Source organism: Carassius gibelio, chromosome A23 (genome assembly GCF_023724105.1).
Source record: "Carassius gibelio isolate Cgi1373 ecotype wild population from Czech Republic chromosome A23, carGib1.2-hapl.c, whole genome shotgun sequence".
In the NCBI taxonomy this organism is placed as follows: domain Eukaryota; kingdom Metazoa; phylum Chordata; class Actinopteri; order Cypriniformes; family Cyprinidae; genus Carassius; species Carassius gibelio.
In genome coordinates this window covers 21,539,038-21,553,497 of record NC_068393.1, presented here as the reverse complement: position 1 = coordinate 21,553,497, position 14,460 = coordinate 21,539,038, and the positions used below count along the sequence as shown (strand labels likewise).

The following is a 14,460-nucleotide window of genomic DNA, read 5'->3' as shown; positions in this document are numbered from 1 at the left end:
TGAAAGGGAACGTCTCGGTTACGTATGGTAACCCTCGTTCCCTGAAGGAGGGAACGGAGACGCCACGTCCCGTCGCCATGGTTGCTGTACCGCCGCTGAGCTGCCGGGTTCCCGGCTCGGCTCCTCAGCGAAAAACTGGTATGCATTGCACCTGCTGCTCTCTTATACTCACGCAGTGATCAGCGGCAGCTGGATGCAATAATTGCATGCCAATGTGCATTGGCTCGTTTAGTTACACTCAAAGTAGATTGGTCTATCGAAGCGATATCCCATATTCGTCGGTCCTCGACGTGGCGTCTCCGTTCCCTCCTTCAGGGAACGAGGGTTACCATACGTAACCGAGACGTTTCTTGAGCAGTAAATCAGCATATTAGAATGATTTCTGAAGGATCACGTGACACTGAAGAATAATGTAATGTAATGAGTAATGATGCATCACGGGAATAAACTGCATTTTAAAATAGAACACTGCTTTTTTAAATTGTAATAATATTTGGTAATATTACTGTTTTACTGTATTTATGATCAAATAAATGCACCTGGGTATAGTACAAAAACATAAAAAAATATATCTTCATTATTCCAAACTGTGTTCAGTGGTGTACAGTAATTTCACAGTTCTGTTCTAAATCAAATTGACATATAAGTGTGTGCGTCTGTCTGTTCATGCGGGGCCTCGCTCACATGTGTCTACAGTACCTCAGTCCCTCTGACTGTTGTTCTGTCTCCAGGCTGAAAGCTGACAGTGGCGTCCAGTTTTCTGACATGATGCTCTTTGATGATGAGGACAGGAACATTGTGGAGGTTGGCAGGCTAGGTAAGTCTCTGCTTACTCTCCTCAGCAAACCTTTACAGCTGCTTCAGAGATCTGGAACTGTACAGTGAAAGTTGGAGACTGTTTGTTCGGTTGAATAAGCAGTTGATTCCTGCTTTTGAGGTGTTCACTGTGTGATGGTTGATAAAGCCATCACCGGGCATCTAGTCAAGAAAGCACTTGAGCAGTTGAGCAAGAAGCAGTGAAGGCGTCTGGTCCTGTGGAGCTGCAGCTGCTGCGCATGAAGAATAATCCATTTGCTGTGCAAAAAACTGACATGTATAAGAGTGTCATGTTTAGTGGTTATTTCTGTATATTCAGCTGTCTTTAACTTGATTGACAAAAGCAATTGGCAAAGACTTAAAATTCTGTTTTATAATTTAAATAGTTTATTTAGCACCATTTTAAAACATTATTTATATATTTTTTATCTATTTTTTTGGTAAGTTGAGATGCAGTTTATTCATTTTTTTATTTTTCAATGTATAAATTAGTAATTAATTCCTTTAAGTGAAACACCTAGACTTCCATAGAAATTAACTTTTGCTTATTTTTATCCAAAAAAATACTTTGTTAAATGGAACTGTATATGCAGCATGCATAAATTGTAATACATAATGTATGTGAAATTTCCAGATTTTATGTACAAAGAATACAATGAAAAAATAGTTTTATATTTATAAAACACATGTTCTTAAATTTTTAGTTGGTTTCTTTTTTTTTAAATGTAATTTTCTCTCTTATTTGTCTCTAAATGAATTTTTTTCTCCACACAATTTTTTTTTATATATATAAAAGTAAACATTGTAGTTTTTATTAAAACATGTAAATATATACCATTTTAAAATAGTTTTATAATGTTGTAATTGTTTAATTGTCTTATTTTTAGCACTTAAATGTAATAAATTAATACTTTTATTCTGCAAGAATGCATTAAATTGATGGAAATTGACAATAAAGACATTTATAATGTTCTGAAAGTTTTCTAGTTCAAATAATTTAAGTTCTTTTGAATTTTTTTATTCATCAAAAAATCCTCAAGTATAAGCTTCCATAAAACACACACACACACAAAATTTTATAGCATTAACATGAACTAAAACCATGCTTTCTTTAATTATTTTTTTCCCCTTCATTTCACTTGTTTTTCGTGTTTGATATGTCTCATTTTTAGTTTAAGTAAACTAAAATCTACATATTGAAAAAGGTAGCCTAATAAACAAAAGCACAACATAATTACTGAAACTGTGACTAAAACCAAAACGAGAACCGAAAATATATTGGAAAAAACAAACAGTATATCACTAATACTATGAGTTTTACTTCAAAATACAAAGTAATGAAGTGTTCTTCTGAGGAATCAGCCCACTGTAATTCTCTTCTCCCTCACACAGTGGTCTTGAGGTAGTTTGGGAGAAAACAAACATTAATTAAAGTCCTTCATGAAGGTTCATTTCTCCAGCGAGCACACAAACAGCCCGAGGATATCATCATCTCAAAGCAGGTGACAGCAGGATCTCTCATAATCCTCATGACTCATGTCATTAGCACAGCTACATTTTCCCGCTTTAAATAAGAGATTGCTAACGGCTAGGGACCAGGCGGCCATCACGCTATGCTTTCGGGCGCTACCAAAGGTAAATTACAAACAGCAGATGACGCTGTCTTGAAGGTATAGTTGCTTAAAACTTTAAAAACACTCTATCTGTGGCGGTTTTTGTGTTTTGCTGAATAATTTAGCATCAGCTGGCCACATAGCAAAAGGACTAAAAGCCCGCTGGCCTCCTTTCCCTCTAATTTAACGCTATTCCAGTTTACGTTATTAATGGTGGCGTGCCTTTACCTTCTAGATCCCGGCTTTCTTCTGAATAAGTGATTCTGTGTCTCGCTGTCAACCTGTGCAGATAAAAGCAGAAAGTGCTGCACATCATGCAGTTCAAGAGACAGACGGAAAGATGCACTTGATCTGGATCTCTCAACCTGAGGTCTTAAGCCTAAAGCACGTTTCTACCTCGCTTTCTTCTTCGTTTCACTGGAGTCTCGAGTTAGAAACCAAAGTGACAGTGCAATAAAAATGCATTCTCCCTCTGAACAGAATCTGTGATAGTGGCCTTGTGTCAGATCAAGACACTTACTGGTTCTGTATTTAGAAGTTTGCGGTGTGACTTAAAATAGTGTTAATAATTCACTCCTGCTTAAAAATTTATGCCGTGGATTATAATTACGCACTGGAGCCACACTTTAGGCTATCATATTTAAAGTTTTCAATGAATTGCAAAAAAATATAAATAAATAAATAATTTTGCGTAAGATGGGCATTTAAAATAATTTCATATGAGCCGTTATGTATAACAATGGATTTTTAGTGAAATTGAATTTTATTCTCAATGCGATAAAGCCTCTCGGATTACGACTGTAACCCTTGTTTCCCAAGAAGGGGAACGAGAACTGCGTCGAAGCTGCGAACAGGCACACTTAGGACGAGAGCACAAGGGTGCCAGGTGTCGATGGAATGTCCAGGCTGTAGAATCTAATAAAAGTGTGAGGGGTGGCCCATCCTGCTGCATTGCAGACCTCCTGGATGGGGGCCCCTGAGAGGAGGGCTCTAGAGGACGCCATGCCTCTGGTAGAATGAGCCCTCACGGCCAGAGGTGAAGGCAAATTGCGCACCTGGTAGGCCATAGATATAGCTTGGACAATCCAGTTGCTAATGGTCTGTTTGGAAGCAGGAGGCCCCTTCTTGGGCGACGCGAAACAGACTAACAACTGGTCTGACTTACGCCATAAGGAGGACCTCTGGATATATATTTTTTGAGATCTGACAGGGCAGAGCAGGTGAAGTCTCTCCTCATCTGCCGTGAGGTGGAGTATGAAAAGCCTGCAGAACCGTAGGCCGTGCCACATTAGTCGGCACCTTGGGCAAATAGCCTGGCCTAGGAAGTAGGATTGCCATGATATCGCCTGGAGCAAACTCCAGGCACCCATCAGATATAGAGCGTGCCTGGAGATCTCCTACCCTCCTCAGAGAAGTAATGGCCAATAAGAAAGCCACCTTAAGGGAAAGGTTCTTGGCCTCAGCCGACTCCAGCGGTTCGAAGGGGGCCTCAACCAACCCTCCGAGAACCACCGCCAGGTCCCAAGTGGGAACCCTGGTACGAGCCGCAGGTCTCATCCTCCAAGCCCCACGGAGGAAACATACGACCAACGGCTGTCTCCCCAGAGGCCCATCACACAGAGTAGCATGGAAAGCTGAAATGGCAGCCACATACACCTTGAGAGTGGACGGGGTAAGACCAGCTGAGAAGCGATCGTGGAGGAACTCCAGCACTGAAGCCACTGGGCAGTTAACTGGGTCCACCTCACGCTCTCTGCACCAAACGGTGAAAACATTCCAAAAAAATTTTTTTCTGCTGTAAAGTTGGCCATTTTAACATGGGGAGTCTATGAGATTGACTCCCTTTTGCAGCCAGCCTCGGCCAGTCGATGAATTGCAATTTTAGTCACTTCCTTGTTGGTTTCAAGAGAGGGAGGTTGCCGCTCGATCAGGACACATTAATATATAAAGGGTCCTCAAGTCTCCTTATGTTAACATCAGAATCTTTCACACAAAACACAGTTAACCATAATAACCCTGCTTATTGCTACTTGCACATTTTCAAGCTCATATTCAATGAATCAGATTTGTACCAAATATGAATATGTACAAGCGTGAATGATATTTCAGAGGCAAACATTTTCGCTTAATGACTTGCATTTCAGTCTCTTCATCACACAAATCTGTCATATGATTTCAGAAGACGTAAGATGTTGCACTTGGCTAACAAACAAAACTACATTTATTATGCTTATATGGTGCATTTAGTCCTCTTGAGAGACTGACAGATCTATGCAAACTTTCACTTTATGGAAAAGAGCACTGTAAACATTTCAGTGGCTTGGTTAATTACTAAAGAAATGCACATACATCTGTGAATCCACATTTACCAAAGTTCACTGTACACTATTTATTGAACATCATATGACAGTCAGTTTGACAAGAGATCATACAACACATTAGAAATGATCAGGATCTTCCAGCTGTGGTTTTAAAGTAGGATTGAATTCAACATTCACATAGACAGATTCAGATTACCATAAACTATCTGGTCCAAAAGGCTTATTAGATCTCCAATGATATTTACATCTGTACATGAGAATGCAAACAGCATACAGGACAAAAAAAAACAACAAAAAAACTATATGAAACAGGATCACATTCAGTTCAGAAGTTCACGGTCTCAAAGTTTCAATTGCATAGGTCCAAAAAAACTAAAAGGGTTAAAGAAGTGAAGCAGTTCAAGAGGTCTAAACCAAGCTATAAGCAATCCTGACTAGTAAAGAAAGAAAAACCAGTCTAAAAACGGATAGAAATAAGCCATGCGCAAATCATCTTTATGCATTGACGTGTGTGTGGTTGCAGTGACCTAGTAAAAAAACAGCCTTTTATCGTACCGTTGAGTTTCCTCGCTGTCAAAATCTGTGCGAGAGAGTCGCCTTATTAATACACAAGCGTCAATATGAATTCGTCAGCATCTGTACATATTTCATGAGACCTATTTTTCAAACAATGGCGCTTGTAGGGCTGAAATCAATATTTCAGAAATGAGATGTTTCATAGCTTTGGCTTGTCATGGCGACGTGAATTATTAAGTGAAGTGTAACGGGGAAACGTTGAAAGAGACGACTAAGACACGTGCTGCTAATATGCGTGTGTGGAACAAGACAGGCCCTTTTGTGGTGGATTCCCCACCTAATATGCCATATTTAATGAGAAATCAAATCATCACTTACATATTACAGGCTGTGCAAACTGAAACATTTCTGTCATTTACCGAATTGAAAAAATACTGACAGATAATTCAGATACTTTTTCATGATTTCTTACATTTTGTAATCACTAATGCCTCAATAAATTATTTTAATAGTAATCAGAAGTGAAGAAATTAAGATTTCAAATGCTGTCATTGGGGAGAGACAAGCTTTCAAGTGTAATATAAACATATAAAAATATTGTTTTTATGTATTATTTTAAATTCAAATTATAAATATTTATAAATATATAAATAATACAAAAAATTACACTGGTGAAATAATTTGATATATAATCAGATACTGCTGATTAGATTGTGAGAAAGTTATGTCTGTTTTTTCACATCTTGAGACCATAATAACGGATTATCTCATCACCAAAAAATTATCAATGTATGTTAATGCTGGTTATCACAATGAAAATCTGAGATTGAAATCTGGAAATATGAGAAAGATTTAGATGTTTGTAGTTTGTATTAACACTGCGTGTGTGGCTGGACGTCAAATGAAGGTGAGTACTGCAACTTACATAAGACTCTCTGTTCCTCTAAAACACTGACGTACTGGTTTTTGGCAGGTCCATATAAAATTCTCTTTGTCCAGATTGTGCTCATTGGCTCCTTTCAGCACTTATTGCTATTGAAAGCTCACGACGTGACATCACATCCTTCCCCTTTACTTCCATTTCCTCTTTAGTGTATTGCTTCCAATTCTTCTGTGTTTTCCTCTTCGGCCCGCCGTGTCTCGTTCAAATCAGTTTTTTCATCCTTTTTCCGAATTTCTGACTCACTGTTGTTTTCTGTCTTGTTCATTTCCTCCTCCTGATGTTCTTCTTTTAAATGCTCACGCTGATGTTTTTCATTAACCTCTTTTTCTTTCGCTCGTTCCCTGAAAATATCAAGCAACCTGTCAAACTTGGGTCCCCACTCCTCAAATCTGTGTTTCTGTCCCTCTGTATCTTTTTCAGCCTCGCTTTCGAGCGAGCTGAGAGACGTGGCCTGGGAGCCGTCCCCCTCCAATCCGTACGTCTGCAGCGAGTCGTATGGTGGCTGCATGGGGTCAAAGGTCACCAGGGCTAGACGGTGTTGCAGGAAATCGCCCATACGGTTTGTCAACAAATCTGCACCTGCCTTTTCTGAGTTTGCATGGCCAACTTTCCCATTCCCCAAGCCCAACCCCCTTTCACCCAGCCCCGCCCCTCCTGGAAGGGGCCTCACTAGGTGTGGCACATAATTCTGCCCACCCACTCCATACAAGCCCATTAGTCCGGCAGCTTCTGGGTAAAGAAGTGTCGTCCCAGTCAAAGGTATCCCTCTGCCGCCTCTTAGCAATGTACCTTCCATCGTTCTGAACGGCATCTCCGTCGTACCCAGGCTAGATGTGCTCTGACTGGTGCTGATGAGCGGAATGTCCCCATTCTTATCCAAAGCCGAAGCGGGGACGGAGTCATCTGTGGTGATGGTGGAAATGGAGGCACGTGTGGTCAAGCAGTGAGGGGATGGCTCCGGTTTATGGCTCACAGAAGTGCTGGAGGCCTCTGAGCAGGAACCGCTCTGACTGGAGTCCTTCACGAACAGAACCTGATCCGAATGCACAGACTGAGAAAAAAAAAAAAACAGTGAGGAACATGGTCAGGCTGTTTAATAGCTCACTATTTATGTACTACATATTTATGCACTAGCGTTCAAAAGTTTTAATGTTTTTCAGTCAAGTCTCTTCTGCTATTATTTGATCAAAATACAGTAAAAACAGTTATATTGTGAAATATTATTACCATTTCAAATAACAGTCTTCTTTTTTTATATATTTTATAATGTAATTTATTTCTGTGATGCAAAGCTGAATTTTCAGCATCATTACTCCAGTCTTAAGTCTCACATGATCCTTCAGAAATCATTCTGATATTCTGATCTACTACTCAAGAAACATTTCTGATTATTATCAGTGCCGAAAACAGTTGTGCAGTGTCATTCTGACCCCAAACTTTTAAATAGTAGAGTAAATCTCTGGGATCTCAAATTTAAAGAGCAAAGATTTTTAATATAACATGAAGATTTAAACATTCTATGATAAGAGAGCGCATTTTTTCCTATTAATTTTCTCCACAAGCATTAAAAAAAAAATAAAAAAAATAAATAAAGTTTAAAGCAAAGAAAATACTTTAAATCAATATTACTTATACTAAGAAGCACTGTGCACCATGTAATCAAATATATATAAAATGAGTATAATTTTTAGTTTAGTAATTTTTGATATAACTGTAAATCAATATATTTTATGGTTATTGCAAAATATAAGAAGTTTGAGATTATAAGAGACCGACTCACTATTGGCCACTAATTGAGCTCATTTGCTTTGATTTTCATTGACATATTTAGCAACATCCACTTTTGTGATTGGTGGATCTTTTTTTTTTTTTTTTTATTAAGTTGATATCACACCAATTTGTGGCTTTAAAGGAATCACATCTCATCACTTAAGAAATGTTTAGAAATTATAATTAAAGAAACAATTTGTTTATAAAGACAATAGATTGAATTTATACTCCTTGAATCCTGCTGTTCTGCTCTATAGGATTGTAATGTGATAAATATTAGTGGGAAGAAGTTTACCTGATCCTGGCTGAGCGTGTGGCTCTCAGAGATGACCTCACTTCCTGTCTCGCTCTCTTTTGGAATGCTGCTGGTGGATCCGTCTGCTCTTTTCTGTTCTAATCCATCCCTGTTCTTGCCGATAAATACTGAACCGGATTCTAAAGGGCCGCCAAACTGGCCTTGGCTGCCAGGAAGAACGTAGGCCAGTTTGGCGAGGTCCAGCCTGGAGCTGAACGGGCCGAGTCTGTTTCTCGAAGCTGGAAGTGTCTGGATACTGTAGCAGTATCGTCCGTAGAGAGGTGCAGAGACGGGACGGCGCGGGTCCAAACCCAAACTCTGACTCCAACTGAAGGTTCTGATGCTGTCCAAGTTATCCTGAGAATAACTGTTATAATAACATAGAAATTAGGAAATAAAAAATTGATAAATTTGTTTAATTAACTATTGAAGCCTTAAAATCATGCTTTTGTTAATTTTGATTATTACATAAGTCAAAAATATTGCATAAATTACAAATGACGAGATAAAATCAACTTAACTCATAATTATTACTTTTTTATGAATAATTAATTTTTATATTTTGCTCAGAAATTATTATATATATAAAACAAAATTTCGACTTGGTATCTCATAACTTCTCAAAATTGTGACTTACTCTCTAATATTTTTGACATAACTTTTTGTCATGATGTTCACTTATATCTCTTAATTATGACTTTGTGCTGATTTGGTGCTTAAGAAACTTTTATTATCAATATCGAAAACAACTGTGCTGCTTAATGTTTTTGTGGAAATTGTTATCTCTTAATTATTATCTCATAATTTAAACTTTTGTCCTCAATTATTACTTAAGCATTTTTATTTTATAATTATTACTTAGTGTCATAAACGTTTTAATCTCAAATTATGCATCTTACAATTTTGACTATCTCATAATATCTTTTGACTTGTTATCATAAATGTTACTTTTTAATGCTATGATTATAACATTCAATGCATTATTTTATTTTTTCGTGGCAGAAATTAGCTTCCATAGTTATGCTTTACGACATAGTTATGAGATGATGCAAATATTGCATAAAGCTTCTGTTCATCTACACAGATGAAGCATTTCATTGGGAAACAACATTCCTTGCAACTTTTGCACCAATACCAGATAAACCAGATACTTCTAAGTTACCATAAACATTTTTAATTAAAAGATTTGCGGTAGTCCCTGTCAGTTGAGTCTTTAAAAATAGTCTTAAGAGTTAAGTATTTCACCAACTTGCCCAGGAGTATTACAATGACATCAAATAGCAATATGATGGATAGAGGACTAGAACACAGAGTGGGTTTGAACAGCATAAATATTAACTAGATGAACTCTGCACTGAAACATCTGTCAGATTTGCATTGTGAAGGCTCATTAAACCGCACACACTTCTGAGTACAGAGCCCTCATTAATCAGATATACATTTAACATCATTTAACATGACTGAATGCATTTAGAGCAACCAGAGATTCGAGAGGAAGATACACCTGTTTGTGTTTGTGGTGAGTGTCAGCTTATATTCAAGCTGAATGATTCACATGGACTATTGATCTAATATGGATTTTCTAAGCCAAATGCCAAGAAATGACATGAAGTGATTTGAAAGATCAAATAGTGGCAGCAATAAATCTGGGAGATTCAAGTGATGAAATGAGATGTATATTTATGTGAACATTAAAGTCATTGTAAACACACACACACGCACAAACACACTCACATATTCTTGCTGTCCCGAAGCCGCGGTGCTCTTTGCATGCTTTGGGGGGCACTCTTCAGGGTCGCTATATCGAAAGCGACCGTATCTGCTTCGCCCCCTCCCTCATCATCATACGTGATGATGTTCTCCCTGATCTCATCATCCTCCACTGGAGACTGTGTGTCCCGTTTCTGCCTCCGCAACAATAATGAGAGCGCTGCCACTACTATCGGGCAGAAGAGAACGAGAGAAAAATGACAGGAAGTTATTCCCATATTTCATGAATATGGTACAAAATAGACAAATTCTTGATTTACACTAAATAATCAATGAAAAGAGGTGCTTGACCTTCAGAAATTATCCCGGCATTTGATGTGTTTAAAACTCCTTTTCTTGCTAGGCTGATTTTATCTTAAGTGAAGTGAAGTGTCATTTTTGATCTGCATTATCCCATCCAAGTGCAAACACAAACACAGCAGTGAGTATAGTAAACAAACACTATAGAAGTTAATTAGTTTTCACAAATATATATATGTGATTTTTTTTTTTTTTTTTTTTTTGATGACTCCCCTCATTCCCTGTGGATTTGCTTGAGCTAGAAAGAACTACTGAACATAAAGAAAATGTGCAAAAGGATTTTAAAAAAATACCCTTAGAAAGAGCTACTGCATTACTGCATTCAAAATTCCAAACCGACTCAAATGATTCGCGAACCCGCTTTGAACTCCCGAACTTACTCAAATGATTCGCGAACCCGCTTTGAATTCCTGAACTTACTCAAATGATTCGCGAACCTGCTCTGAACTCCCGAACTGATTCAAATGATTCGTGATCACCAAATTGACTCAAATGATTCGTGATCACCAAATTGACTCAAATGATTCGCGAATCCGCTTTGAACTCCCGAACTGACTCAAATGATTTGCAAACCCGCTCCGAACTCCCGAACTGACTCAAATGATTCGCGAACCCGAACTCTCGAATTGATTCAAATGATCCGCGAAGCCGCTCCGAACTCCCAAACTTACGCAAATGATTCGCGATCCCGCTCCAAACTCCCAAACTGACTCAAATGATTCGCGAACCCGCTCCGAACTCTCGAATTGATTCAAATGATTCGCGATCTCCAAACTGACTCAAATGATTCACGAACCCGCTCCGAACTCTCGAATTGATTCAAATGATTCGCGATCTCCAAAATGACTCAAATGATCCGCGATCCCGCACCGAACTCCTGAACTGATTCAAATGATTTGCGATCTCCAAACTGACTCAAATGATTCACGAACCCGCTACGAACTCCCGAACTGACTCAAATGTTTCGCGAACCCGCTCCGAACTCCCGAACTGGTTCAAATGATTCACGCTCCATTCCCCGAACTAGGAAGAATTAGGAAGCATGCATTGTGATGGGTGCTCTGAAAAGCGGCAGCGCAGGCAAAGGATTAAAACCTCTATTAAAACATATGTCCAAATGAACGTGCCAGTATGCTAAAAGCACGTTCTGGGCACATGGAGAGGTGGCGGTACACTCAAGAGCTATATTTGGAAGTGGTAGTACTGAGATACTGGTGGTACCGGCCCACTTAAAGCATATATAGGAATAAAAAAAAAGTTCTAAACATCGCAATATGGCAACAATATACTGCAAGGAAAATGGTCCAAAATCTAGTTTCTTAAAAAAGATTCCAAATTATCTGTAATTTGGAACTGAAACTTCAATATAGTGAATAAGTATTAAGGTTTATTCAATGGTGTTACTAAAAGCTTTTTTTAATGTTCATTTTTATTTTAAGAAAATACAAATGATAGCTGTGTTGTTTTTGCAGAAATACAATTATATCATGGTAAACACTTCCAAGAAAATGTAATAATATAATATAATAATATCTACAAAATTCCCAGTGAGAAAATGGTGCACTAGTACACTTCCAATTTCAGACAATTTTTTAATTATCATACAATGCTGCCATATTTTCATAATTTTCTGTAAAGTCATGTTAAATAAAGTTAGTCGGGCAGTTTGTGGAGGATTTTTCAGGTTCCCATTTTTTTTTTTTTTTTCTTTGGTGGGAGAGGGGGGTTAAAGGTTATGTGGCTTTAAATCAGTATACATTTGTTTACTTAAAAACTGCCCTTTTATTTCCGTAAATCCTTTTTTTGCATGTGAAAAATTGTTGGAAATTATATGTTGCCATAAGGCTACACATTAACACACCAAATTGTTTTTGTAGAAAATGCCTATTCCACCTCTCACTTACTGCACTAGCAGCCTTATTTAGTAAAGTTTGAGTGTTCAGTGTCATTTGGGGAACCTTGAGGGTGGGAAAAGTTTGCTCCGCAATCTCAAAATTCCATACAATGCCCTCAGCACTCATCAAATGCTGTTTATTATTATGACCTTAAATGCAGAAATGAAACCCAAACACGTTCATTAGCAAACTCAACTGACAAACGGAGGAGAAACATCGAAGCAGGTTGGTGGAAAGGCCAGAACGACTCACAAAAACACACACAGTGCAGATCAAAAGTTTGGAAACACCTTCTCATTCAAAGAGTTTTCTTTATTTTCTTGACTATGAAAATTGTAGAGTCACACTGAAGGCATCAAGGGCTATTTGAGCAAGAAGGAGAGTGATGGGGTGCTGCGCCAGATGACCTGGCCTCCACAGTCACCGGACCTGAACCCAATCCAGATGGTTTAGGGGTGAGCTGGATCGCAGACAGAAGGCAAAAGGGCCAACAAGTGCTAAGCATCTCTCGGGGGAACTCCTTCAAGACTGTTGGAAGACCATTTCAGGTGACTACCTCTTGAAGCTCATCAAGAGAATGTCAAGAGTGTGCAAAGCAGTAATCAAAGCAAAAGAAGAACCTACAATATGACATATTTTCAGTTGTTTGACACTTTTTTGTTATGTATATAATTCCATATATAATTCCACATGTGTTAATTCATAGTTTTGATGCCTTCAGTGTGGATCTACAATTTTCATAGTCATGCAAATAAAGAAAACTCTTTAAATGAGAAGGTGTGTCCAAACTTTTGGTATGTACTGTACATATATGGAAGAAAAGCTGCAATTTCAAGACAAGCCAGGAGGCAATGCTGGATGAAGACAGGGAGTGATGGACAGATGTAGCAACAACACATCCTTAAATCAGACGGGTACAATGATGGCGCTTAACCTGACGACATGAACTGAAAACCAGAACTGACCCAGAAGAGTCGACACACAGGCCAGGATGGCCAGCATAGCGGCCGAGCTGACGCCCAACAGCAGGGAGTTTGACGGTAAAGGCAAGCACGCCACCTGTCTCTCCCAGTCCGGCACAGACGCTTTATCCTTCTCGTCCGTTTGTTGTTTTCGTTCTTCTACCCACATGCCCCCGTTTTGGCACGGACATACCGTAACGGTAACCGTTCCTGTACTGCTGAGGTCTGACGCACCGTCACGAAGCATTATGGGTATTTTTAGAGCAGGTAAAGAGGAAAATCGAGGAAAAGCCTTCAGGGATGACAAGAGCACCAAACTTGCCGTGTGGTCTGAAAGCAAAAGAAATTAAAAACAAACAGTCATTAGACATTTGACACATTGAACAAAAATATTATGTTCTCTCTCTCTCTCTCTCTCTCTCTCTATATATATATATAATTTATTTGTATGCATACTATATACACATTTTTATAATTCAAAAGATTATTTTTTCTAAAATATTTTTTATATTCCTAGTAACCAGATCATTTAATAAACACAAAAATACAATAAATATTATTTATATTGAATAACAGAAATATATAGAGAAATGTTATATTAAATTTTTTAATGATTATTTATTAATTATATATATATATATATATATATATATATATATATATATATATATATATATATATATATATATTTCTCCTTACATTTTATATATTATTTACAATACAGATGTTTTCCTCACTCAAGCCTTTCTAATGTCTCTGTCTGTGTTCCACTGCAGAAAAATAACAGCTTACGGGTTTAGCCAGACATGAATGATGAATACATTTTAATTTTGGGGTGAGCCATTCCTTAAAGCAAATTAGAAATCAGCAGATTGAAGCGGCGAACAGGACAAATGAGCGAAATGAAAGAACGGATTGCCGGAGCACAGAGAAGGGAGTTTGCCGTGTTCACTGGAGTAGAATGTGACAAAAAAAGATAAATGGATGAATGTAATGAGGGTGGATATATGTCTGGACAGAGACTGGGAGGGAGATGAGGAAAACTGATGGGAAGAAAAGACAGATGGATGACAAGAGAAGCGAGCACACCTCCCCTCTCTCTAATGGAGAAGTTGAGCGAGCTGCTGGACTCTGCAGGAATACTGAAGTGGATGGGAGAGTTGTGGCTGCTTTGGTCTTTATCCATCGCTCGAATCACCTGCACCACCTGAAATGCAAATGGAGAAAGACTGATACAGTGATTTGCACAAATAAGTCTG

At 38.3% G+C, this 14,460-nt stretch overlaps 1 protein-coding gene across 1 annotated transcript in view; it reads right to left on the bottom strand.

The window, feature by feature from the left end:
• Positions 1 to 4,803: 4,803 nt before the first annotated feature.
• Positions 4,804 to 14,460, bottom strand: part of LOC127944774 (cadherin-11-like) — a 77,795-nt gene continuing 68,138 nt past the window's right edge. Inside the window, exons 10-14 of the mRNA XM_052541018.1 lie at positions 14,291 to 14,408; positions 13,205 to 13,531; positions 10,009 to 10,213; positions 8,275 to 8,641; positions 4,804 to 7,260 (exon numbers count right to left, since the gene is read on the bottom strand). Of these exons, the coding sequence (XP_052396978.1) occupies positions 6,355 to 7,260; positions 8,275 to 8,641; positions 10,009 to 10,213; positions 13,205 to 13,531; positions 14,291 to 14,408 (1,923 nt within the window). The 3' untranslated portion in view covers positions 4,804 to 6,354. The remainder of the gene's footprint in view (positions 7,261 to 8,274; positions 8,642 to 10,008; positions 10,214 to 13,204; positions 13,532 to 14,290; positions 14,409 to 14,460) is intronic.